The 27,992-nt window shown below is 39.1% G+C and overlaps 1 protein-coding gene across 1 annotated transcript in view; it reads left to right on the top strand.

The window, feature by feature from the left end:
• LOC115415767 (titin-like) overlaps window positions 1-27,992 on the top strand; it is a 108,004-nt gene that overhangs the window by 7,250 nt on the left and 72,762 nt on the right. Inside the window, exons 2-6 of the mRNA XM_030129410.1 lie at window positions 3,444-3,656; window positions 10,840-11,006; window positions 17,734-17,777; window positions 22,043-22,089; window positions 22,198-22,343. Coding sequence (XP_029985270.1) covers window positions 3,444-3,656; window positions 10,840-11,006; window positions 17,734-17,777; window positions 22,043-22,089; window positions 22,198-22,343 — 617 coding nt within the window. The remainder of the gene's footprint in view (window positions 1-3,443; window positions 3,657-10,839; window positions 11,007-17,733; window positions 17,778-22,042; window positions 22,090-22,197; window positions 22,344-27,992) is intronic.

The following is a 27,992-nucleotide window of genomic DNA, read 5'->3' as shown; positions in this document are numbered from 1 at the left end:
CCCGACGCTGTTGACACAGTGGAGTTCCCCTTGGAGGGTGATTGGGTTTACACATCTTCAGTTGTAAACCTCAGATCTCATTGGGTGTTTCAGCCATTACAACTAGACACCTTGGACTGAGGAAGGCCCTACAGGGCTGGTCCAGTCCCCGCAGTGTGTCTCCTGAATCCCCCTCTGAACTGGGGCCCAGCAGGAGTCTGGCCTCTTCATCCACAGCCACTGGCTGCTTCTCTCAGCTGCCTCCGATACTGCCTTGATCGCTTGGCGTAGACTCTGGCCTTTGATTCCCAGGTTTTTTAGTAGCCTGATGGTAGATGCTGCCACAAACCCTCTGCACCCATTTCCACTGGGTGGACGTTAGTTTTCCAGCCACGATGTTGTGCTTCAGCAGCTAGCTCTGCTCAGCGAAGCCGTTTCCGCTAATAAGAATAACCTATAAATAATGACAACTGCAAATTTATGTCTATGTTTTAGTGCAAAAACTCCATTAAATTATGAAAATACTTACTTTTATAAACTATCCAAAAAAAAAGATGTGAATAACCTGAAAAAACGGACATTTCTTCAGTAAAATAGTGTAATTTTCTCAGTCTTCTTCCTCCACTTGTCATTAGTCCATGTGCATTCTGGATCAGATCTCCAAAGACACTAAACACTGAGGAACAGGAAGAAAAGAGTTCAAACTGGACTGAATTTAATACAGACATTTCAGGTTGGACACATTTGTTCAGGTTAGTCACATTTTATTGGTACAGGAGAGTTTGGAAATGGAAAGATTTTCTGAATTTAATGTGATTTTTTGCACTAAAACAAAGACAAACATTTGCAGTTGTCATTATTTACAGACATAATGGAATATTTTTCCATCAAACCCAGTAGTAAATCTGCAGTCCTTCTTCTGTGTGGGTTCTTCTGCTGTTATTATTGGACTGTAGATCAGATTGGTCTGGATGTGGAACCCACACTAAAATGAGTTCCACAGCCTGGACTGTGGAATTTATACACTCTGTAAATTCATCCCAGGGGTCGGACTGGAACCTTTGGGGGGTGCATGTTTGACAGCCCTGGAGTAGAGTATGAGTATGTTTGAGTTCTATTTAAGCAAGTTCAAGTACAAAGTAAAGTAGAGGCAGCTGAAACTCCACTGAAGTACAGTATGAAAGTATGAAATGAGCTCCATGTCGTCTCGTGTCGCCGTTTGTGTCTCCTCTGAATACAAAAAGGCTGTTTAAATGCACGATAAAACAAGAAGACGCTGAATAATCCTTTGTCTCTGTCTTGGTCTGTCAGTATTTCTGACGGTCGTAGAATACGTGCAAACGTGTGCGATGCAAATGGAAAGAAGGGTAATGGCCCAGTTTAGTTTATTTACTGCCAGTGTGGTGACAGTTTGACAGTGTGAATTATAGACTGGAGGGGAAAATAGAGCCCAAGAAGGGGGTTATCAGCATCCGATCCGCCAATATTACAAATCAAACCAAGCCTCCAGTGTGTGACGTCGCAGATGAACCACCTGAGGGTCACCCAGATCCTCCTGATTGGCTGTTTTTATTCCAGGCTGCGTGTCCTAAACATATCTGATCTAAAGCGGACATGTTCTGCACGCCGGAGTCTGCAGGAAGCTTTTATTTCAAGCGCCGTTCCAGTCAAGTGGGAGATTTTATTTTTGGTGTGAGTGGGAACGAGGAGGGAAAGTGAACCCAGACCCCTGCAGGAGGTCTGGATCTAAACTCCACCGAGGACCACGAAAACACTGAAAATAAAGACAGGATTCAGATCTATAAATGTAGACCAGAACTGCCGCAGGGACGTCGTGTCCTCAGTCCACATCTGATCCAGCATGGTGGTTCTGCTCAGGTGTGAAGTTCTGGTCCATGTCTGATGTCCTCTGGTCCTCTGGTCCATGTCCAATGTCTTCTGGTCCTCTTGAATTTGCGTCCAATGTCTTCTGGTCCTCAGGTCCATGTCCAATGTCTTCTGGTCCTCTTGAGTCCATGTCCAATGTCTTCTGGTCCTCTTGGGTCTTTGTCCAATGTCTTCCGTCTCTCTTCATATATGCTCATTGTCTTCTGGTCTTCTTGGGTCTAAGTTGAGTGTCTACTGGTCTAATGGATTTACGTCCAAAGTCTTGTGGTCCTCCTGTGTCAACGTCCAGTGTTTTCTGGTAATCTAAGTCTACATCTTGTGTCTTCTGGTCCTCTTGGGTCTATGTCTGGTGTCTTCTGCTTATCTGGGTCTATGTCCAGTGTCTTCTGGTCCTCTTGGGTCTATGTCTGGTGTCTTCTGCTTATCTGGGTCTATGTCCAGTGTCTTCTGGTCCTCTTGGGTCTATGTCTGGTGTCTTCTGCTTATCTGGGTCTATGTCCAGTGTCTTCTAGTCCTCTTGGGTCTATGTCCAGTGTCTTGTGGTCCTCTTGGGTCTATGTCCAGTGTCTTCTAGTCCTCTTGGGTCTATGTCCAGTGTCTTCTAGTCCTCTTGGGTCTATGTCCAGTGTCTTGTGGTCCTCTTGGGTCTATGTCCAGTGTCTTCTAGTCCTCTTGGGTCTATGTCCAGTGTCTTGTGGTCCTCTTGGGTCTATGTCCAGTGTCTTCTAGTCCTCTTGGGTCTATGTCCAGTGTCTTGTGGTCCTCTTGGGTCTATGTCCAGTGTCTTCTAGTCCTCTTGGGTCTATGTCCAGTGTCTTGTGGTCCTCTTGGGTCTATGTGATTATTTTTTTTATCCTACTTTGATATAATACTGTGTATACATACTGTTCAACTGTTCATTGTTCAGTAAAATAAAAATCTTGACTCCAAACTGAACCTCTGTTCTGGATCATATGATGGTTCTCCAGGTTCCTCTACAGCCTTGGTTTCTGTTGCTCTTCCAACACGGTAGCGTTTTGTTTCTGTTTGTGTTTCTGATTTCTGTTTGTTTCTTGTATTCATTCCTTTTCCTCAACCGAGGCTGTAATTATTATTATTTTTTTGCAGATGAAGTGGTGGTGTCTGGAGGCGCCTTTTCTCAGCACAAAGCACATTTTTCTAAGGACCCATTATTGTTAATAACATGTTGTGAGAAAAGTGGGTTTGAGTAATAATCAGGCATAACGCTGCCGTCCTCAGAGAATCCTTTAGACCTGCTTTTGTGTTAACAAATGACCCAAGTTGAAAATCTAAGCTGAAGTGGCTCTAGTCTCATGTGAAGACGCTAAGAACAGGAAAGAAAAGCCTCCGTAGAGCGGAGTCTGAATACATTTACCACATCGTAGGCATCTAATTTCAGACATTAATGTAGCTGTCGATCATACAAATTGTTGTGAAAATCTCAATTACCTGCAACGTCGACTCCATGCACCTGAAACGCCTGAAGGCTCGGCGTCGCCTTCTTCTTGGACTGAAGTTTGTTGACAAATGATGTTCCTTCACACTGTTGACTGTGTTTCTGGGTTGGGTTTGTGTAGAGAGCGGCGTTCAGGCGCTGACCCCCGGTGCCGTTGGCCCCGTCCGATTGGCCGAGCTGCTGAAGACGTCCGCCCGCAGCAGAAGGACGGGGGTCGAAGCGGGTCGACGCCGGACCAGGAGGTCTGTGTTCATGCACTCTGGAGTGAGGATCTGCCCCCAGGAGACCATCAGCCAAGTCCTGGCCAGTCATCAGGCCTACTACCAGCTAAGAGGTAAGGCACGCCATCCATCCATCCATCCATCCATCCATCCATCCATCCATCCATCCATCCACCCAGAGCCTCTAAATACATCTGACACCTTTACATCAGTGTTCAAATGTTCTGCCTCTAGATTTGTGAACTGTTCTGCTGTTTTTTGGGGGTTTGGTCTGGTTCTGACTAGAAGGAAGAGTTAAAGGAAGAAATAATTGGAAAAAAAAAAGCAATGATTCTATGGTCATCTTTTATGTCGCTGACTTTGTGTTGAATAAGAACTCAGAACTTATAGGTTGAAATACAGAAAATACAAAAATAAGCATTAAATCATAAAACCAGGGACTGCATTGAAGAGGTGTTGTTCCATCTTTAATGCTACTTTTTTTTTAGTCTTTTATGTAATTTTCAAACTTGTGTGTTTTTTTTTTCTTTTACAGCAATACTGTTTTTTATTTCTTTTATATCTTCTTGTTTCTTCTGTGATGCAACTTACTGAGTCTTTTGTGTTTGTTTTTTTTTTTACTTGTTTCATCTTTTACAACACTTTTGTTTCGTTCCATCTTTTACGGCATTGTTGTTTTGTTTCATCTTTTATGATATTTTTTGTTTAATCTTTTACAATATTTTTGTTTCGTTTCATCTTTTCCAAATGTTTTTAATGCAAATTTTTTGTAATTTTTAAACTTTTATGTTGTTTTTTTTCTTGTGTCTTTCATATTTTCTTGCTTTTTCATTGTGATGCAACTTATTGATTGTTTTGTGTTGTTTTTTTGTCTTGTTTCATGTTTTATGACATTTTTACCTCGTTTAATCTTTTACGACATTTTACTTTGGTCTTTACATAATTTTTTTGGTCTTGTGTATTTTACGTAGTTTTTAGTCTTTCAGCATCTTTTAAATCTTTTCTGTCCTGGTGCGTCTTTTTCAGTCTCCTGTGTTGTTTTTATTTTGTTGTGTCTTTTTTTGCCATATTTGTTTCGTTTCATCTTTTACGACATTTTCCATTGTTTTCATGTTGTTGTGTCCTTTACATCATTTTTTTGGTCTTGTGTATTTTAGGCTATTTTTGTCTTTCAGCGTCTTTTGTATCTTTTCTGTCCTGATGGGTCTTTTTCAGTTTCCTGTATAGTTTTTATCTTGTTGAGTCTTTTTTGCCATATTTGTTTTGTTTTTTGCACCTTTTCCATCTTTGTCTTCCACATCATTTTAATCTTGTTTCGTCTGTCAAATCCTTTAGACTGTTGTACTTTGCTGTGTTTTCTTACTTCTTTTACATATTTTCCCTCTTGTTCTGTCATTAACGTCTTTCATTTTCCTGTCTTTTCATCTCCAACCCTTAGATTTCCTATATGACTCGTCTGTATTTTAGGAGTACTTTAACACCCACCGTCTTTAAGCGACTCATCCGTTTCAGCAGAACTTTAAACAGTCGTCTTCGTGCCTCCACATTAATGAGTCTACAGACATATGCTGTGTGGTTTTCAGGTGCACAGATAACAAACAAATGACAGAAAGTTTGGCAGATGCCGGTGAGGAGGAGGAAGTGGGAGAGGTGAAGTGTGACCGAGGGCTGATCTCTGGATTTCTGTCGAGCTGTTTTTCACTTCGTCTGCTGTCGATAGTTTGTGTTTGTCTTTGGCACCGGGGTTTGTTTTCCCAATTAAGTCTAATCTCCCTGAATATGTAAAGAAGGAGTCTAAAACAAACCTCTTCTCATCTGGTTTGTTTTATATTAGAACCTTTTGTTTTGATAGTGTCCATCTTAGTTGAACAGTGGATTTAACGTCTATTAAAGCTCTTTTAACAGACGATCACAGGGACTTTATTCAGTCTTCAATAGTGACGGATCAAAGACAGACTGTGATCATTACAGCTTTAAAGGTTAGTTTTTGATGTAGGACACGTCTGTGACATTTACAACACAACAAACTTCAGCTCAATGACAAAAAGTTACATTTACAAGAACCCGTTGAGACTATTTTCAAGGGAATAAAGACAGATAAACGTACACTATGTGGACAAAAGTCTGTGGACGCGTTGAATTTCTAACAGAACAATAATGACTAATGTCAGGATATAGTTTTATATTATGGGATAATTGTCAGTGCATTGGTTAGTTGAGGTTAAACTGTTATCTTTGTTTCCAAAATGACTCAGAGATGGTTTGGACTGAATTTCTCCCAACGTTGATTTTGTTTTTGTTTTATCCATGACGATGATGTTAAATTTAACCACCACAAAATCACCTGAAAATCATCCACAAATTACCCCAAAACCATTTAAAAACCACCTAAACACCACTTAAATACCACCTAAACACCTAAAAACCACTTAAAAACCACCTAAACACCTCTTAAAAAACCTCCTAAACACCTAAAAACCACTTAAAAACCACCTAAACACCACTTGAAAACCACCTAAACACCTAAAAACCACTTCAAAACCACCTAAACTCCACTTCAAAACCACCTAAACACCTAAAAACCACTTAAAAACCACCTAAACACCACTTAAAAACCACCTAAACACCTCTTAAAAAACCTCCTAAACACCTAAAAACCACTTAAAAACCACCTAAACACCACTTGAAAACCACTTAAACACCTAAAAACCACTTCGAAACCACCTAAACTCCACTTAAAAACCACCTAAACACCTAAAAACCACTTAAAAACCACCTAAACTCCACTTAAAAACCCCCTAAACACCTAAAAATCACTTAAAAACCACCTAAACTCCACTTAAAAACCACCTAAACATCTAAAAATCACTTAAAAACACCCTAAACACCACTTAAATACCACCTAAATACCTAAAAATCACTTAAAAACACCCTAAACACCACTTAAATACCACCTAAACACCTAAAAATCACTTAAAAACACCCTAAACACCACTTAAATACCACCTAAACACCTAAAAACCACTTAAAAACACCCTAAACACCACTTAAATACCACCTAAACACCTAAAAACCACTTAAAAATACCCTAAACACCACTTAAATACCACCTAAACACCTAAACTCCACTTAAAAACCACCTAAACACCTAAAAATCACTTAAAAATACCCTAAACACCACTTAAATACCACCTAAACACCTGAAAACCACTTAGAAACCACCTAAACTCCACTTAAAAACCACCTAAACACCTAAAAACCACTTAAAAACCACCTAAACTCCACTTAAAAACCCCCTAAACACCTAAAAATCACTTAAAAACCACCTAAACTCCACTTAAAAACCACCTAAACATCTAAAAATCACTTAAAAACACCCTAAACACCACTTAAATACCACCTAAATACCTAAAAATCACTTAAAAACACCCTAAACACCACTTAAATACCACCTAAACACCTAAAAATCACTTAAAAACACCCTAAACACCACTTAAATACCACCTAAACACCTAAAAACCACTTAAAAACACCCTAAACACCACTTAAATACCACCTAAACACCTAAAAACCACTTAAAAATACCCTAAACACCACTTAAATACCACCTAAACACCTAAACTCCACTTAAAAACCACCTAAACACCTAAAAATCACTTAAAAATACCCTAAACACCACTTAAATACCACCTAAACACCTGAAAACCACTTAGAAACCACCTAAACTCCACTTAAAAACCACCTAAACACCTAAAAATCACTTAAAAACCACCTAAACTCCACTTAAAAACCACCTAAACACCTAAAAACCACTTAAAAACCACCTAAACACCACCCAACACCCAACATTGATTTTTTTTTTTATCCATGACTATGATTTTAAATATTTTTCCTGCTCTGACTGTAAATAATAATTTCCATCTACTTTCATCCCATCTGACTGAGGAAGTAAAATCTACAAGTAAACTTTAAGAAAATATTGATGTTTCTAAACTATATGGACATAAATATTGGGACACATGTCTACAGCTGTAAAATGAAACATCAATATTTCTTTAAAGTTTAATGGTAGATTTTCCTCTATTCTGTTTTGTTTTCAGTTATTTTGATCATTCTTTACTCTATAAATATGACTTATTGTATCTGTGAAGCATCATTTAGTCCAAAACCCAAAGAGATTGACTTTAACACAACAAACAATGACGAAAAATGAACAAATATGGTGTTTGTTCTTAAAAAAGAACTGAAATGAACCCATGAACCATAATGGAAACACTGATTAATGACTGATCTACTGAAAAAAAAAAGAAATGAATGGTTGAATGGTATTCAGAATGATCTTATGGAGATGAAATTAAACACAGAAATGACTGACTGATGTTTCTAAACTATATGGACATAAATATGTGGACACATCATGTCTACAGCTGTCAGATGTCCTGCTCAGGAGGATTTAAGATAAAAACATCAATATTTCCTTAAACTTTAATGGTAGATTTTTCTTCCTCAGTGAGATGTGATGAAAGTAGATGATTAGTTAGCTCGAAAAATATTTTATACATTTGGACGAAGAACTTTCACGACATAATTTTTAATAAAACAACCATATTTTTGCACTTATTTATGTATATTTCTTGAATTGTAATCTTGATCATAAATTGTCTAGTATATATTGTACACATTTCTGTACAATAGAGTGTTTTGATATGTATCATGTATGTTTAGAACTATATATATGTTTGTGTATTTAGAGCTTTATATGTATTTATATATTTTTCTATTTTTCTTTTTTGTTGTATTGGTAATTTCTTTCCTGCTACTTTTTTTCCTCTTGAAGGCAGTGACTGTAACAGAGTAATTTCTCTGTGGAATTAATAAAGTATTCACATCCTGATTAAAATCATAGTCATGGAAAAAAAAAATCAGTGTTGAGAGAAATAAATCCAAACTATCTCTGAGGTGTTTTGGAAGCAAAAACAACAATTTAATCCTTGAAGATCCAAACCATCTACAGATCTACAATGTTTGATCACTTCTGAACCACTGATCCTATCAATACATGTCAATAGCTGGTGTCAAATAAAGTTCTTCATCTTTTCATGGTCATCAGATATGACCATATTTGGACATTCAGAGGCTCCGTAGTTACCATGGAAACACCGTCATCTTCTACAACATTGATTCTCCAGTCAAACCCATGAAGTTGGATCAGTGACAGTGGATGGACACACTGGGTTTATGTTCAGTTAATGACAGACTGGACTGAAAAAGACACTGTTTATTCAGTTGGATCTGCTTCTGATAGAAGAACCATCAACTGGAATCTGAGCTGTAACAAACATTTACATGATTAGTGAATTAAATATGAGAAAATACATGATGTTCACTGAAAAAACACAAAATACAGAGGGTTATGTCAGAATAAAGTGTGAAAAATCACTTAAGAAAAGATAAATGTAGAGAGAAAAATATTTTGGAATTGTCACAAAAGTAACACTGGAGCTTTATGGGTTAAACCAAGGTGGGTTAGGTGGGTTTTGGGTGATTTTTTTTGGTGGTTTTTAGGTGGGTTTTGGATGAATTTTTAGGTGGTTTTTGGGTGAATTTTTAGGTGTTTCATGGGTGGTTTTTAGGTGGCTTGTGGGTGATTTTTTTGGTGGTTTTTAGGTGTTTTTGGGTGGTTTTTGGGTGATTTTTTTGGTGGTTTTTAGGTGTTTTTGGGTGATTTTTTGGTGGTTTTTAGGTGTTTTTGGGTGGTTTTTGGGTGGTTTTTAGGTGTTTTGGGTGGTTTTTGGGTGGTTTTTTTTGGTGGTTTTTAGGTGTTTTTGGGTGGTTTTTGGGTGATTTTTGGGTGTTTTTTTTGGTGGTTTTTAGGTGTTTTTGGGTGATTTTTTTGTGTGGTTTTTAGGTGTTTTTGGGTGGTTTTGGGTGATTTTTTTGGTGGTTTTTAGGTGTTTTTGGGTGGTTTTTGGGTGATTTTTTTTGGTGGTTTTTAGGTGTTTTTGGGTGGTTTTTGGGTGGTTTTTAGGTGTTTTGGGTGGTTTTTGGGTGGTTTTTAGGTGTTTTTGGGTGGTTTTTGGGTGATTTGTTTGGTGGTTTTTAGGTGTTTTTGGGTGGTTTTTGGGTGATTTTTTTTGGTGGTTTTTAGGTGTTTTTGGGTGGTTTTTGGGTGATTTTTTTTGGTGGTTTTTGGGTGTTTTTGGGTGGTTTTTGGGTGATTTTTTTGGGGTGGTTTTTAGGTGTTTTTGGGTGATTTTTAGGTGGTTTTGGGGTGGTTTTTTTGGTGGTTTTTAGGTGTTTTTGGGGTGGTTTTTTTTGGTGGTTTTTAGGTGTTTTTGGGGTGGTTTTTTTGGTGGTTTTTAGGTGTTTTTGGGTGGTTTTTAGGTGTTTTTGGATATTTTTTTAGGAGAGGTTAGGTGGTTCTTGGGTGGTTTCTAGGTGGTTTTTGGGTGATTTTTGGGTGATTTTTTTTTTGGTGGATTTTAGGTGGTTTTTGGGTGTTTTCTTAGGAGAAGTTAGGTGGTTTTTAGGAGAGGTTAGGTGGTTTTTGGGTGGTGTTTAGGGGAGGTTAGGTGGTTTTTGGGTGGTTTTTTTGGGGCGGTAAGGTGGATTTTGGATGGTTGTTGGGTGGTGTTAAGATGGTTTTTAGGTGGTTTTAAGGTGATTTTTGGGTGATTTTTTTTGGTGGATTTTAGGTGGTTTTTGTGTGTTTTTTTAGGGGAGGTTAGGTGGTTTTTAGGAGAGGTTAGGTGGTTTTTGGGTGGTGTTTAGGGGAGGTTAGGTGGTTTTTGGGTGTTTTTTTGGGGGGCGGTAAGGTGGATTTTGGATGGTTGTTGGGTGGTGTTTAGGTGGTTTTTAGGTGGTTTTGGGGTATTTTTTGAATGATTTTCAGGTGATTTTGGGGTGGTTAAATTTAACGTTGTAGTCATGGATAAAAAAAAAAACAATCAACGTTGGTATAAATTCAGTCAAAGCATCTCTGAGTCATTTTGGAAACAAAGATAATAATTGAACCCAAACTAACCAATGCACTGACCTTTATCCCTTAATACAACTATATTCTGACAGTAGTCATTACTGTTGTGTATCCCAGAGCCACAGACTTCTGTCCTTATAGTGTACGTCTGTTTGTCCAGCCCTGCTTCCTGAATACTCCTGTGTTGGATGGTTTTCCTCCTGTTTCTCTGGGATGGGTTGGACTGTTTAGGATCTTAGAGCAGATTCGGAGTCAGGACTTGTTGCCGGTTTGTGTTGCGTTGTCAGTTGGATGCTGACGTAGATGTTGTGTTTGTTCAGTTTGTCAGGAGGCCGTGTGGGAGGCCTTCAGGATCTTCTTGGACCGGATCCCTGGGACGACCGAGTACCAGCGATGGGTCCACACGTGTCAGCACGAGTCGCTGTGCATCTCTGACCTGGCCAAGAACTTCAGCAGCTCAGACGAACACATGAGCATGGTTCAGCGGGTAAGATGGACACCTAATGAGATCTGGTACTGTTTGTACTGACACACAGACACACAGACACACACACACACCCACACACAGTCTTACACTTCCTGTTAATCTGATATATTATCATAAACATATCCATGTTCTTGTGGATAATTATCATGTTAAATACCAAAACGTCTTCTAAGTGTAAATGTGATTTTTCTGCCTCAGTCAGAGTTTGCTGCAGTTAATTGTGGTTGAAAATGTTTATGGACAGAATGTGACAAAAATCTAGAGGTGAGATGTTTAAACGATGTTGACAAAAATAAGAACAACTCAACTGAGGCTTTTATGAAGCAGTTTACACAAACATGCCAACAAAAGAACCATAAAAATTAACTAAAATGTTAAATGTGGAACTGTTTATAGTGTTGTAGAATAGAATAGAGTAGAATAGAATAGAATAGAATAGAATAGAATAGAATAGAATAGAATAGAATAGAATAGACTTTATTGTTGTTGTGCAGTGAAATTACAGGTGGTCTGTACCAGTGACACTTAGATCTAAAAAAACAACACAGTAAAATACAGACATACATTAAAAATATAAAATATAAGACCGTGTCTAATCAAAATATGGGCAAATTAGAGATATACTGTATGAAAGGATAACATTTAAATATCTAATAGTGGTATAAAAATGTGTGACTGTACCTGTAAAAACTAGAGATCGACCGATATGGGTTTTTCAGGGCCGATACCAATTATTAGTAGTTAGAGGAGGCCGATAACCGATATTTGGAGCCGATATTCATTTGCAGTAAAAGTGTAAAAATTGGCATGAAAAATTTTGAATAATGCAAACACTGAACTTCGTTTAAATGCCTAAAACATGTTTATTTAATCAAACAAATAGAAAATAATAGCTCCAGAAGTGCATGGATTTCCTAGACTCAGAAGCATCTCTTATAAAGTTGAATAAAAGCTTAAATAAATAGCTCCCTGAAAATTTTCCACAGTAAATAAAGTAAAATTTAAATATAACTATAATGACTTCTCTTTGTTTGAAGTTCAAACACAACACAAATACAGGAGACTGTTGTAAACTCTTGGGCCACATGCTGACATCTGCTCAACTCATCATGCTTCATTTATTACAGCATTTGGGACGCCTTAAGTTGATTTCATTATTAAATTTTATATTTTACCGTGCGATAGCAGGGACCCTGTCATTTAAAACTATGTTGTTACATTATTAATGATTAATCTGACAAAAGCTGCATAAAAAGTCTAATAGTGTCTATGAGTGCAGGTAAACTCCTGACAGAACACAAACAGCCTTTAGGGCTTTAATGAGCACACACAGGATTTAAAATGTTCCACCATGTTCACATAAATCACTTCTGAATTTGACTCTCTGTCATCTTCACTTTAATTTTCAGATCATAGGACTAGAAAGCTCACAGTGACATTAGTAGTTGTGAGTTGTAGAGTTCTTCATGTGACTTTAACACAAACACACACTATTACATTACACACCAACACAGTCTCATCCCAAATAGTCAGAAATCGACGCACATGGTCAGAGCCCCACAGCGGCACTATTTGACACGGGGGGTGTACTCCTTCCGCGTCGGATATCGACGCGGAAGGAGTACACACTGCGGAGAGGGAAAGTTTTCTGGTGTGAGAAGCTCCGGAGAGAAAACACGTGTGGAAGGTAAAGGCAGAAAACTCTTCTGAAACTGGACTAAACATCCCTGTGCTCTACATCTGATAACTACTACTAATGTTTCAGAAGAACGTCAGAGCAGAGGAAACATTAGCAGCAGCTCTGCTAACTCAGATGACCTCCTGACATGTGTGTGAATTAGACTGCTGATAATATGGAGATGGAAACAGTCTGTGAGAGAAAAGCATGTGTGGGATTAAGAGAGAGAGTAAAAAACTCAGTTCACTTGTTTTATGGAAGCACACTGAGGTGGAGTCTGATGAGCTTTTACCAGAACATGAGTTCATCAGTCTGGTTGTAAACACTCTGCACATTATGGATTAGTAATGGAGAAAATGTATAGAACACAGTCTGATCCCAAGTCTGTCCCAGTCTGTGTGAGGACAGCTTCAGACTCAACCAATGAGAGAGAGAGAGAGAGCGCGAGAGAGAGAGAGAGAGAGAGAGAGAGAGAGAGGAGAGAGAGAGAGAGAGAGAGAGAGAGAGAGAGAGAGAGAGAGAGAGAGAGAGAGATGCAGCTGCATCTGAGCTGAAATAACCCAGTTTTAAATTGATTTCTTAATATTGGCCCATCGGATTAAAAAAAGGCTGATACCGATATACGGCAAATTCCCAAATACTGGTGCTGATAATCGGCCTGGCCGATAATCGGTTGACCTCTAGTAAAAACTGTAAACAGACTAATATTGTATAAAGTTAAATTATGACATTTGTTATTATTGTTTTGTAGTTTCCTGTTACTAATGAAACCCCTGGAGTCAATGTGTCCCAATACTTTTGTCCATATACGTATTGTATGTGCCAGCTGTCACTGTCTGAGGATTTAGGATCGTTATAAGAGAGACTCTGAACTCTTTCCCTCCAGAGCATTTTCCACTGAGTTGGTAGCCAGCGCCAGTCGTTTTGGTCGTTTTCACTAATCTTTGAAGGCTCACTGAAAATGTTGTGTCAGGAGTATGTGAACACTGAATACATCAAAAGAAAGAACAGAACTTCAACTTTTAAACACAAAAAATGATTTTATTCTATCTTCATTCGTTCGTGAGATATAAACATTTGAATATTGGTCATTTTCAGGAAAAAAATGAATTTTGAGCAAAAAGCTGAGAAAATTGCATTTTTTTCAAAGATATTGATTTTCAAGATAAAACTGATTTCCTATTTACATTTTTGACTCTTTCTCATTTACCAACAGTAACACTGTATTCCAAATCACAAAATAAAATAATAATAACAGCAATAATAGTAACAAACAGCTCTAAAATATCCCATCATTCCACAAAATGTTAGGGGAATCCACACCAAACTTTAGACAAAACATCTTCTAAAACATCAGGTTCCTTCTAAACTTATCACATTTACATACACCAGTTATGAGTTTTTCACATATTAGTTTAGCTTTTTGATATAAACACTTCAATATTCCTCATTTTCAAGAAAAAAAAGAGACAAATGCACTAAATACTATAGATTTCTGGCCTTTGCTTGGCTGCACCAGGTCCTCCTGTTGGACCAGGTCCTCCTGTTGGACCAGCTGCTGTGTTTGATCTGGAAATAATTCTATGGACATGTAGTTATTTATTTATGTATGAATATATGTATGTATTTCTTTCCTACTCCAGCCAAATCCCACAGTGTCTTCCCTGTGTCCTGCTGACATTCTACAGCTGAATCTGTTCTGTGTCCTCAGTCTGAATCTGAACTCACTCTAACAGATGAACACTAGCTGTCCTTTGTCTGTCCCATGTCTGTGTGTCTGTCTTCTCCTTGAATGTCCTCTACAAATGTCTCTTTTCTCTTCCTCCTGTCTGTCACCCCCTCTGTGTTCCGTGTCCGTCTCCCTCACCTTCTGTTTCTCCGTTCCTGTCTCTAATGGTTCTTCTGTAGCTCCATCACATACTGAACTGTCAGACTCTGTCTCCATAATCATCTTTAAGGCTTTTGAAACTGTGTGCGGTTCCTGCACAGTCTGCATTTCCTCATTCAGTGGCTGCCGCTGGATGCGTTGCCATGGGATACGGAGACTCCAGTGCGAAAACGTTAAACCCGGTCCTTTAGTTTTCCGAAAAAGCTGCTTAATTGTTTGTTTTTGGACTAAGGAAAGTAATTCACACGATCCGCAACAGCTTCAACTACAGCATAACAGTGAAAACACAGAGTGACGGAAAATCTCGTCACTGGCGGGGAAGCGTTGGGAAGCAAATGACAGAATATCTCGTCAATGGCGGGGAAAGAGTTAAGCGAAATGTTGAAGCTGTAACATCATATAGATATTACTTTAATGTCAAGTATGTTTGGTTTAAGTTTAGGGAATGAAAGCAACATTTAACCATCTGGAAAAAAAGGCTTCAAAGGGACATTTTAAGGCTCATCGTGTCTGTAATCTGGGGCTTTTCCTCTAAACTGGTGCATGAACGTGATCACCTGCAGATTTAGTCGACACCTTTAGTTTAGTCTGAAGTCGTAAAGAACGGTTATGATTTATTTATTTATTTATTTACACGTGTAGTTTATTAATGAAAACATGGTTGTAAATCAGTGCTGAAGGATGTGGGGTGGATGGAAGACCAGAAGAACCTGCCCCGACACCGACGCCTGACTTCACCTGTAACACCATCTGCATATGTTAGGTTCTCCTGGTAGCCAAAAGGTAACGGACCTGAAGACCTGCGTAAACCTCCTGACCACCTGGACCTGCACTACCATGCAGGATTAAAGGGTTAGCCAGGGAGTGTCAGCATACGTTACAACTGAGAAGGCCACAACAAAGGCCAGCCTTAAAGCTGAACAGCTGATGGAGCGCCGAGGAGACAGGAGTTTACAGCACCGTGGATTAGAACGGAGAAAAGCAGCCGGCGGACGTCTGTGTGTGGGTACAGACCAAGAAAGGAAGGATTACATCAATGTGGAACATGAACCAACACACACAAAAATCAGATTTGACCATAAAATCCAATTTGTGCATCAAGACCTGCTGTGTGAACGGAGCCATAGACGTCCGTATATTCACCAAAAGAGCAGAATCTGCTTTACTGAACTTTGTATTGTTGTTTAAAAGTGTTGATACCAACAAGATCTTTTAATGACTATGACTGTATGTCTTTTTGCAATATGTCATGTAATATATTTTAATATGTATTTTATAATACACTGGTGTGGTGGGTGTTTGAGTTGTTCTGTTCTGTTTTATAACAACTGTAAAATTTAATAAAAAGAATTTACAAAAAAAGAGCAGAATCTGCACACAACAGTACCAACGTCCCAATGGTTGTCATACATTTTGTTTTCAAATTATTATTGTTATTATTATTATTATTATTATTTTTTTTTTTTTTTTTTATTTTTATTTTTTTTTTTTAATTTATTTATTTATTTATTTATTTTTAACATTGTTTGTATTTCATCAACTTGAGGCATAAACAAAAATACCAAATACTCAAGAAGGCTCTGTTCAGATGCAGGTAAATGTGGAACAAATCTGATGTTTTCACCTGTATGTGACCTGGATCTGATCTGTTACAGACAGTCTGAACAGCACTGATCTGACCCAGACCACTGTCATATGTGGTCCTGAATCTGACCCGGACCACTGTCATATGTGGTCCTGAGTCTGACCCGGACCACTGTCATATGTGGTCCTGAATCTGACCCGGACCACTGTCATATGTGGTCCTGAGTCTGACCCGGACCACTGTCATATGTGGTCCTGAATCTGACCCGGACCACTGTCATATGTGGTCCTGAGTCTGACCCGGACCACTGTCATATGTGGTCCTGAGTCTGACCCGGACCACTGTCATATGTGGTCCTGAGTCTGACCTGTATCTGATGTTTTTCAGTGTAACTTCAGTCTGAATGTCCAGGTCGCATTTATCCGACCTTCACGTCACTGAAATGCGACAAACGTCCCAGTTGTGTGCTGAGATGAGATGCCTCCATATTTCCTTCTGTAAACAGTGTGTGTCTGTGTGGTCATGTGTTCCATCAGGACCTTCACATTCAGTTCAGACTCAAAACCGATAAAAGTTGCATTTACTGTGGAATATGAATGCACACACACACAAAAAAATGGGATTTTGTGAGAAAAATCTGATTTGTGCATTAGACCTGCTGTGTGAACGTAGTGTAACTTTAGAATTTTCAGTCATTTTTTCATCTTTCACTGTAGAAACTCTACATATAACTCCTATTAAAGCTCTTTGAGTTGCAGCTAAATAATGATTGTCACTAAGCAGGTTCAGTTTGAGGACAGTTTATAACCTGCGGGAGTTGAACCTGCGACCTTCAGAGGGTAATTAGCTGTTGTAAACTCCCAGACACGGCACAGCTTTAGTTTTTGTTCAGCGGCGCATTTATCAGCTCTGCAGCAGATGCACAATGGACGCTAACGACAAGACCGACGGCAAATCGTCCCAATTCAGATAATTCTACGTATTCATTTGAAGCGGACGGAGACGGAAAACCATCTGAAATACTGAATATGAAAGTGTAAAGCGGCGGCGTTATCGTGGACATGCCAGATGTATGAAGCAGTCTGTGTTTGTGGATGTTTTTGGGTGAACTGACCCTTAAAACACACAGAGGAGAAAAGCGTCATTAACATTCACATTATTCACACTTTTTAAATTACGCTGTGGAGGTTTAATAGGTTTTTATGGCCTGAAGGTTTGAAAAACTCCCTGAAGACTCCAGGAGCTGCAGCGCTCACATTTATTTTAAGTCAAAACACACAACGGGTAATTTAGGTGTAATTGCATTTTCTCAAGTCCTCGGTGTTAAGAGGAAAAACGCATAAATAAAGGAATCAATTAATCAGCTGTGGACTCAGTCGTCAAAACAAAAACAGCCAGGAACAGCCGCCGCCGTCACATGACATCATTATCACAAACATAATCCCATGGACAGTCATCAGCGGGGGTTTGTGTGTGTTTGTCATGTTGTGTGACTCATGGTTAATATGGGAACCTTTACCTGGAATCAGCGCTCAGGGGTTCAAGGGTAAACGCTTGTTTTGTTTGTGTTTTTCAGAGGATGAGTCGGATCCAAGACCGCAGACCGCCGCCGCCACCACGGTAGGAGCCGCAAAGAACCGTCATGTGACCTGTTCAGACTAAACACCAACACACGATATGAACACGACGCACATGGACCAAAGTCAGATCGACAACTGTCCAAAGAAAAACCATCAAGTCAAAGATTCTAAACACAACAGTTATCTCAGAAAAATCTGGATTGAGCATCTGCTGGACTGATGTACCATGAATAAAAAGTAGTCAACTTTTTTTTAACCCTATAAGGACGCCCACTGTAACAGACCTAGATTTATTTGGGTTTTTTTTACAATTTGAAGGTGCTGGAGACTGTGGTGTCCAGCGTTTCCTCAGATCTGTCCATCCTCAGTCCTCTCCTCAGTTTCATTCGTCTGTCTGTCATTCCTCAGCTGAATCTCTTGCTCATGCTGAACAGTTTCTTAGTTCCATCCACCACAAACAACCATGTGTTTACATTCAGAGTCAGGAGGAACTGGGCAGCTGAGGAATTTTGTCGTGATGTGCATTGTGGGAAACGGCGGTTGGCTCTGCTGTCTGGCAGCAGCAGCTGAACAGACACGAGGCAGAAACGGCAGGAGCTCCCTTCCCTCTGTGCATATTCCTCCAGCTGTTTCTGCCTTTCAGCCGTTTCCACCTGTTTGTTTCATCCATATCATGTCATATGGTTGTACTGCCGCTGCTGCTGTCAGGCGGCTGGGTGAACCTCCGTTTCCCACAATGCAAGTCTTGACAAAATTCCTCAGCTGCCCAGTTCCTCCTGACTCTGAATGTAAACACATGGTTGTTTGTGGTGGATGGAACTAAGAAACTGTTCAGCATGAGCAAGAGATTCAGCTGAGGAATGACAGACGAACAGACGAATGAAACTGAGGAGAGGACTGAGGATGGACAGATCTGAGGAAACACAGGACACCAAAGTCTCCAGCACCTTTGAGCGTCTTTTTTGCCAATTCTTTTGCACCTTTTTTCAGGAAAAACTTAACTTTAAATGTGTCCATTAATTATCATTATTATATGGAATAAATGTTTGAAACAGTGTGTTATTGTAAAATAAATGTAAAACTTGAATTTTTATTATATTTATTATTATTATTATTATTATTATTATTATTATTATTATTATTATTATCATTATTATTCTTTTACAGACAGTGCATCTCATTCTACCCTGGCTAGCTCTGTGCATATAGATTTACACATATATATGTATAAACATACATCCATTTATGATCAGTGGATCTGTTGTTAATTGGATTTTCTTTTTAGAAACAAAAGAAAAAAAACTAGTGGTTAATTGATTTTTGTTTTAAAATAGAAGAATTAAAATGTAATTTCAAGGTGTTTTTCTTTTTCAGTGTCAAAACAGATAAACCAAATTTAAAAAACAGATTGATTTTCTCTTCCTAATAAGAAATAGTTACTACCTGACAGGAATGGAAAAACGGACCCAAAACATCTGTTTTTTTCATTTTCTCAGACCGGATGTTTTCAAGGAAAGAGCGCTAATGCCATCGAGGTCACAAAGATTCTTACAAATGATGGGTTTGTACAAATTTTCCAGTTTGTAGACATTCGTGGAGGGAGCATGTCTATGATTTTTCCGTTTCTATCAGGTAGTAACTGTCTTTTTTCTTATTAGGAACAGAAAACGAAAATCAATCCGTTTTTAAAATTTGGTTTATCTGTTTTGACACTGAAAAAGAAAAATGCTGTGAAATTCAATTTGAATTCTCCTATTTTAAAATGAAAATCAATTAAAAAGGAGTTTTTCTTTTGTTTCTGAAAAGAAAACCCAATTACACGGACCATTTATTTAATATTTACAGCTAAAATACAACTATCAATGAACTATACAAACCAGAAAAATACAGATAAAACAGGGAAAAAGGTGAAAAAAACAGCAAAACTGGACAAAAACACATCAAAACGTACTAGTAGAACACTCCTAAACACCACTATCACTGTTTTATACAATTGCTGACAGAATTCACTGCTAAAACCTCAGTAAAACACTGATGAAAGTCATACAAATCTTTTGTGTCTCTCTCACTGACTGCACTCTGCTGCTCTAAGCTCCGCCCACTTCCACCCCTGCAGACCTCTACCTTAATGTGTTCCAGATCAATAGAAAGAACCCAAGCTCAGATCAAAGATGTCAGTGGTGTGAACGGTTACAGTCATTTGAATGACAGAGGTCGTGAACATGTGACACCGGAGACACAGCGTAGATCTAAAACACAGAGAAAAGTTCACAGCTGTCATTATCTTACAGATCTGATCCACTTTAGGTCAGACTGAGCCGTACGTGGACCCTGAACTGACCCAGTATTGGTCAGCCCTCATTATTCTGCTTTATTCTGTCCAACAAACACTGACAGAAGGTCCATGACGGGACTATGTGGACCCGGGTGGTGCTCATGTGGACCTGGTTTTCAGTAGTGTTGAGTTCCCTGGTACCCCTCCCCTCTGGTTCCCTGGTACCCATCCCCTCAGGTTCCCTGGTACCCCTCCCCTCTGGTTCCCTGGTACCCCTCCCCTCTGGTTCCCTGGTACCCCTCCCCTCTGGTTCCCTGGTACCCCTCCCCTCAGGTTTCCTGGTACCCCTCCCCTCTGGTTCCCTGGTACCCATCCCCTCTGGTTCCCTGGTACCCATCCCCTCAGGTTCCCTGGTACCCCTCCCCTCTGGTTCCCTGGTACCCCTCCCCTCTGGTTCCCTGGTACCCCTCCCCTCAGGTTTCCTGGTACCCCTCCCCTCAGGTTCCCTGGTACCCCTCCCCTCTGGTTCCCTGGTACCCCTCCCCTCTGGTTCCCTGGTACCCCTCCCCTCAGGTTCCCTGGTACCCCTCCCCTCAGGTTTCCTGGTACCCCTCCCCTCAGGTTCCCTGGTACCCCTCCCCTCATCAGTGGCTGTGTGGTTTCATCAGCTGTTACTAAACCACTCCAGCCCACAAATACACTATTTTTATGGTGGAGTGTGGAGGACGGACGGCAGCCAGTTCAAACGAGACCTGTTAAAACCACACACTGAACCTGTTTAGAACTGGTGGATTTACTGGAGTTATACTGGGCTGGAACTGGGACAGAGGGTTATACTGGGCTGGAACTGGGACAGAGGGTTATACTGGGCTGGAACTGGGACAGAGGGTTATACTGGGCTGGAACTGGGACAGAGGGTTATACTGGGCTGGAACTGGGACAGAGGGTTATACTGGGCTGGAACTGGTGTGGTGGAACATACTGGGTGCGAAAAGGACTGTTGTATGACAAGCACCTGCACTTTCATGGACGCACTGTTCAGTCAGAGTTAAAACTGCTTAAAAAACATCTGAGGTCTGATTAAAAATACTGTTACAACTAATAAACAGGTCGGTGGAGTAAATGTGATATGATACTGGTAGAATTTACACCTGTACACCTTAAAAAAAGACATTATAGGAGTGGAATTAATTTAGCATCATTTTCATCTTTTTGTTTCTTTTACATAATTTTACGTCATTTTCATTTTTTTGCTTCTTTTCTAAAATATTACACCATTTTCATCTTTTCACTTTTACAAAATTTTATGCCATTTTTGTCTTTTTGCTGTTATTTTACGTCATTTTTATCCTTTCTCTTTTACATAATTTTTCATCATTTTTTTCTTTTCACTGTTAGATAATTTTACGTCATTTTCATCTTTTCTCTTTTACATAACTTTGTCAGTTTCATCTTTTACATAATTTTACATCATTTTCATCTTTTCGCTTTTACAAAATTTAACGTCATTTTTGTCTTTTCACTGTTAGATAGTTTTACATAATTTTTGTCTTTATGCTTTTACTCAATTTTACATAATTTTACATCATTTTCATCTTTTTTATGTAATTTTGTGCCATTTTTATCTTCGCTTTTACAAAATTCTGTCATTTTTGTCTTTTCAAAGTTAGATAATTTTGTCATTTTTGTCTTAATGCTTTTACATAATTTTACATAATTTACATCATTTTCATCTTTTCACTTCTTTTACAAAATTTTTAGCCATTTTCATCTTTTTTCATTTACATAATTTTATGTGATTTTCATCTTTTCACTTTTACAAACTTTTGTCATTTTTGTCTTTTCGCTGTTACATAATTTTACATCATTTTCATTTTTACGCTTTTACATAGTTTTTCATAATTTTCATCGTTTTGCTTGTTTTATATTTTTTTGTCATTTTCATCTTTTTGCTTCTTTTACTTTTTTTTTTTTTTGTCAGTTTCATCTTTTTGCTTTTTTTTTTTTATTAATCCTGTGTTTTTTTGCAGGGGGGTGGTGACTCCAGCGCCCCCACCGAAGCTCCCACAGATCACAGGTACAAAAACCACCTGTAGAAATAAAACTAAACACAACTCCCTGTTGGTTCAGCTTGTTCATTGTCAGTAAATCCTCCTGAATTTTCTTCCATCTGTTGTTGTTTCAGGTCCAGAAGCTCAGACGTTTCCTCCCTCTGCCGCTCCGCCACCCGACACCGCCGCCGCCGCCACCACCTCTGTTGTCCTCGTGGCAATGAGTGCCTCTCCAAGCCCCGCCCCCGAGCCGACTCAGCCACCAGAGGACGTGGAAGAGGTATGAGGACGCACTAACATTTACATCCAGTCAACACTCGAATCCACTGGAACAGGTTTAAGGAGGCAGCGAAGGGCGCCACATGTCAAGTACAAATATACTGGGTTCTTCGAAATGATCCACCAGGACGTTAAAGCATTGGAGTGAAAAGTGGTTTTGGTGGAAGGCTCCAGTCAACGCTGCTTTTCTGTCTGTCTGTAGAAGAACTTTAGGACGCTCTGTGTTCATCCATTGACTTATTTAATGGAAACGTCCAACTGTTCTCCCTTAGATTGGATTGTGAACTCTCTGTTCATTTCATCAGAAGTTCCAAATCCATAAAACGGGGGTCAAACACAGTTTCCATATTCAGCCTAATTTCGTCTCTAGTGGGCCGGACCAGTAAAATAATAACAGAATAACCTATAAATAATGACAACTCCCAATTTTTAGTGCAAAAAATAACGTTAAATGATTTAACTATTTTCATTTCACATATTATCCAAAACAAAAAAGATGTGAATAACCTGAAAGAACTGACATTTCTGAAGAAAAATAAGTAGAGTTTGATCAAAATTCTGCTTCAACTTATGATTTCTACACGTGCATTACAGATCAGATCTACCAAGACACAAAACAGACAGAATATTGTTCAAATTACAGAGTTTTCTTTAGGCATTCCAGGTTGTCCATATTTGTTCAGGTTATTGACGTTTTATTGTTAAAGGAGATCAGAATTTAATGTTCTTTGCAATAAATCAAAGAGAAAAAGCTGGTGTTGCCATTATTTAGAGGCGTGATGTCATATTATTTTTCTCACGTTAAACCAAGAAAAACATTTGGAGTCATTACTTCTAGGTTATTTTACTACTATTTTCAAGTTTGATGCCATTGACAATATCGTCAGGGTAATTTTTGCATTTTTGCACTTTGCAAATTCATTGCGTGGGTCGGATTGGACCCTTTGGTGGGCCGGTTTTGGCCCCCGGGCCACATGTTTGACACCTGTGGCATAAAACAATCGTTTCTAATGAGATAAAACAAACCCTTTACATCCACTGAGGTGGGTTTTAGAGGATTCTAATCTGCAGTTCAAGTCCGCACTTAAACTTTGGGAACAAACTATCTGTGTTTGTTCTTCAGTCAAGTGAGTAGAAGGACGTTCTTCAGACTCCAAACCTCTGAAATGGAAGAATCACAGAAAAACTGTGTCCTCAGCATTTACCTGCAACTGTAATGATGTTCCAAAACTATAGTTTCACCTGCTCCATCAGAAGTTTTACACACATTCTACTTCAATCAGTAAATACACACTTAACAGAGGACCGAGTTTAGAAATGAGGACCTCAACAAAACATCGGAAAATGGAGAAGAACGACGTCAAATGGAAAAGACACAAGATAAAAACGATTAAATGAAAATAACGTAACAGACAAAAGATGAAAATGATTAAACGAAAATAACGTAAAAGACACAAGATAAAAACGATTAAACGAAAACAATGTAAAAGACAGAACAAGATAAAAGTAACAAAGGATGTAAGGAGATGAACGTGATGTAAAAGACATGACAAAAGAAAAACAACATAATTGATGTGGCAAGATGAAAAAGACCTAAAAAACGCAACCTGATGAAAATGACATGAAAGATGTGACGAAAAAGACACCATGAGGTGGAATTTATGTGCAAAAAAAAGAAGCAAAAAGCAAAGATGAAAATAACATAAAATTATGTAAAAGCAAAAAGATAATGATATAAAATTTTGTAAAAGCAAAAAGATGAAAATGACAATTATGTAAAAGGAGCAAAAATATTAAAATTATGTAAAAGAAAAAACATGAAAATGACAGAAAATTATGTAAAAGAAGTAAAAAGATGAAAATGCCGTGAAATTAAGTAAAAGTAAAAAGACGAAAATGATGTAAAGTTATGTAACATACAAAAATTATGTAAAATTGTGTAAAAGATGCAAAATGAGGAAAATATTGTAAAATTATGTACATAAATATAGGACGTAAAATTATGTAAAAGACAAACATTATATTAAGTTATGAAAGATAGAAAAAGACGAAAATTATGTAAAAGACACAAAAACGATGTAAAATTATATAAAAGATGCAAAAAATGAAAATGTAAAATTATGTAAAAGAAAAAATGATGTAAAATGATGTAAAAGAGGCAAAAAGACAAAACTGTGGCAGAAGACAAAAGTAGTATCAAAGCTGTAGTTCATGGTGTGATTTTGTGAACAGGTGTTTAGATTCTGCAGCTGAAACAGTCCGTTCAAGCCGCACCTGAACTGAAGGAACTCCTGCGTTAATGTGTGGGTGGACTGCTGTCACAGTTTGGGTCCCGTCTGTGTTTGGTTCGGTTCTGCCTCCTGGTCCCGTCCTCGTGGATCATGTGACCTTTGGTACCCAGGTGGGGGGGTGTTGGCTCCGCCCCTCCCTGGTCTACCTGCTGCTGCTGTAGAGTTCACACTGGGCTGTTCTCTGCTGGGTCGGTCGGTTTGTTGGTTGGTTTGTTTGTCGGTTTGTTGGTCGGTCGATCGGTCAGTTTGTTTGTTGGTTGGTTGGTCATTTGGTCAGTCAAACAGTCGGTCAGTTTGTTGGTTAGTTGGTCATTTGGTCGGTCAGACAGTCGGTCAGTTTGTTGGTTGGTTGGTCATTTGGTCGGTCGGTCAGTCAGTCAGTCAGTTTTTTGGTTTGTTGGTCATTTGGTCAGTCAGACAGTCGGTCAGTTTGTTGGTTGGTTGGTCATTTGGTCAGTCGGTCAGTCAGTCAGTTTGTTGGTTGGTTGGTCGGTCATTTGGTCAGTCAGTCAGTCAGTTTGTTGGTTGGTTGGTCATTTGGTCGGTCGGTCAGTCAGTCAGTTTGTTGGTTGGTTTGTTGGTCAGTCAGACAGTCAGTTTGTTGGTTGGTTGGTCATTTGGTCAGTCAGACAGTCGGTCAGTTTGTTGGTTGGTTGGTCATTTGGTCGGTCGGTCAGTCAGTCAGTTTGTTGGTTGGTTGGTCATTTGGTCAGTCAGTCAGACTGTTGGTTGGTTGGTCATTTGGTCGGTCGGTCAGTCAGTCAGTTTGTTGGTTGGTTGGTCATTTGGTCGGTCAGTCAGTCAGTTTGTTGGTTGGTTGGTTGGTCATTTGGTCGGTCAGTCAGTCAGTTTGTTGGTTGGTTGGTCATTTGGCCGGTCAGTCAGTCAGTCAGTCAGTTTGTTGGTTGGTTGGTTGGTCATTTGGTCGGTCAGTCAGTCAGTTGTTGGTTGGTTGGTCATTTGGTCGGTCAGTCAGTCAGTTTATTGGTTGGTTGATCATTTGGTCGGTCAGTCAGTCAGTTTATTGGTTGGTTGATCATTTGGTCGGTCAGTCAGTCAGTTTATTGGTTGGTTGATCATTTGGTCGGTCAGTCAGTCAGTTTATTGGTTGGTTGATCATTTGGTCGGTCAGTCAGTCAGTTTATTGGTTGGTTGATCATTTGGCCGGTCAGTCAGTCAGTCAGTCAGTTTGTTGGTTGGTTGGTTGCTCATTTGGTCGGTCAGTCAGTCAGTTTATTGGTTGGTTGGTCATTTGGTCGGTCAGTCAGTCAGTTTATTGGTTGGTTGATCATTTGGTCGGTCAGTCAGTCAGTTTATTGGTTGGTTGATCATTTGGTCGGTCAGTCAGTCAGTTTGTTGGTTGGTTGGTCATTTGGTCGGTCAGTCAGTCAGTTTATTGGTTGGTTGATCATTTGGTCGGTCAGTCAGTCAGTCAGTTTGTTGGTTGGTTGTGTGTTCAGCAGATGGCTGCAACAGTGCATGGTGTCTCACCAGCTGTAATCACTGCTTTCTGCCGGTGCTGAACGATTGGATTGGTGCTGATTGGGTTCATTTGAGTTCAGGGGTAGAATCTGCTTTAAGGCTGGAGCTGTGAACATGCAGCAGGTTTGGGCTGGAGCTGTGAACATGCAGCAGGTTTGGGCTGGAGCTGTACACATGCAGAAGGTTTGGGCTGGAGCTGTGAACATGCAGCAGGTTTGGGCTGGAGCTGTACACATGCAGCAGGTTTGGGCTGGAGCTGTGAACATGCAGCAGGTTTGGGCTGGAGCTGTACACATGCAGCAGGTTTGGGCTGGAGCTGTGAACATGCAGCAGGTTTGGGCTGGAGCTGTACACATGCAGCAGGTTTGGGCTGGAGCTGTGAACATGCAGCAGGTTTGGGCTGGAGCTGTGAACATGCAGCAGGTTTGGGCTGGAGCTGTGAACATGCAGCAGGTTTGGGCTGGAGCTGTGAACATGCAGCAGGTTTGGGCTGGAGCTGTGAACATGCAGCAGGTTTGGGCTGGAGCTGTGAACATGCAGCAGGTTTGGGCTGGAGCTGTCATTTTGTCAAACACTGACTAAATTGCCGTCGGTTCCCTGAAATTACCTGAGACGTTTGTTGGAGTTTTTGCTGTCAGTCATTTTTGTTAGAGCAGGTTATTACCACCTTCCCTCTGGTCTGAGTGGAAGTGGAAATGGTGTGTGTGTGTGTGTGTGTGTGTGGGGGGGGGGGGCTTTACATGGACGTCTGCATTTAACTCTTTGGTGTCAGAACTCCTTCTAATCACATACATCCCATAATCTGCACAGCACTGTAGGAATGTCAGTGAAAGGAGAACAGGTGACACACTGGGAAGGAGAAATAATGAGAGAAAAACACTTAAAGGAGAAATAATGAGAGAAAAACAGTTAAAGGAGAAATAATGAGATAAAAACAGTTAAAGGAGAAATAATGAGATAAAAACACTTAAAGGAGAAATAATGAGATAAAAACACTTAAAGGAGAAATAGTGAGAGAAAAACAGTTAAAGGAGAAATAATGAGAGAAAAACAGTTAAAGGAGAAATAATGAGAGAAAAACAGTTAAAGGAGAAATAATGAGATAAAAACAGTTAAAGGAGAAATAGTGAGAGAAAAACAGTTAAAGGAGAAATAATGAGATAAAAACACTTAAAGGAGAAATAATGAGAGAAAAACACTTAAAGGAGAAATAGTGAGAGAAAAACAGTTAAAGGAGAAATAATGAGAGAAAAACACTTAAAGGAGAAATAATGAGAGAAAAACAGTTAAAGGAGAAATAGTGAGAGAAAAACAGTTAAAGGAGAAATAGTGAGAGAAAAACAGTTAAAGGAGAAATAGTGAGAGAAAAACAGTTAAAGGAGAAATAATGAGAGAAAAACACTTAAAGGAGAAATAATGAGAGAAAAACAGTTAAAGGAGAAATAATGAGAGAAAAACAGTTAAAGGAAATAAGAGATAAAACAGTTAAAGGAGAAATAATGAGAGAAAAACACTTAAAGGAGAAATAATGAGAGAAAAACAGTTAAAGGAGAAATAATGAGATAAAACAGTTAAAGGAGAAATAATGAGATAAAAACACTTAAAGGAGAAATAGTGAGAGAAAAACAGTTAAAGGAGAAACAATGAGAGAAAAACAGTTAAAGGAGAAATAATGAGAGAAAACAGTTAAAGGAGAAATAATGAGAGAAAACACTTAGGAATAGTGAGAGAAAAACAGTTAAAGGAGAAATAATGAGAGAAAAACACTTAAAGGAGAAATAATGAGATAAAAACAGTTAAAGGAGAAATAGTGAAGAAAACAGTTAAAGGAGAATATGAGATAAAAACAGTTAAGGAGAATAATGAGAGAAAACACT

This window comes from Sphaeramia orbicularis, unplaced genomic scaffold, assembly GCF_902148855.1.
Source record: "Sphaeramia orbicularis unplaced genomic scaffold, fSphaOr1.1, whole genome shotgun sequence".
NCBI lineage: Eukaryota > Metazoa > Chordata > Actinopteri > Kurtiformes > Apogonidae > Sphaeramia > Sphaeramia orbicularis.
The sequence above is the reverse complement of the archived record's forward strand: the minus strand, read 5'-3'. Positions and strand labels throughout refer to the sequence as shown.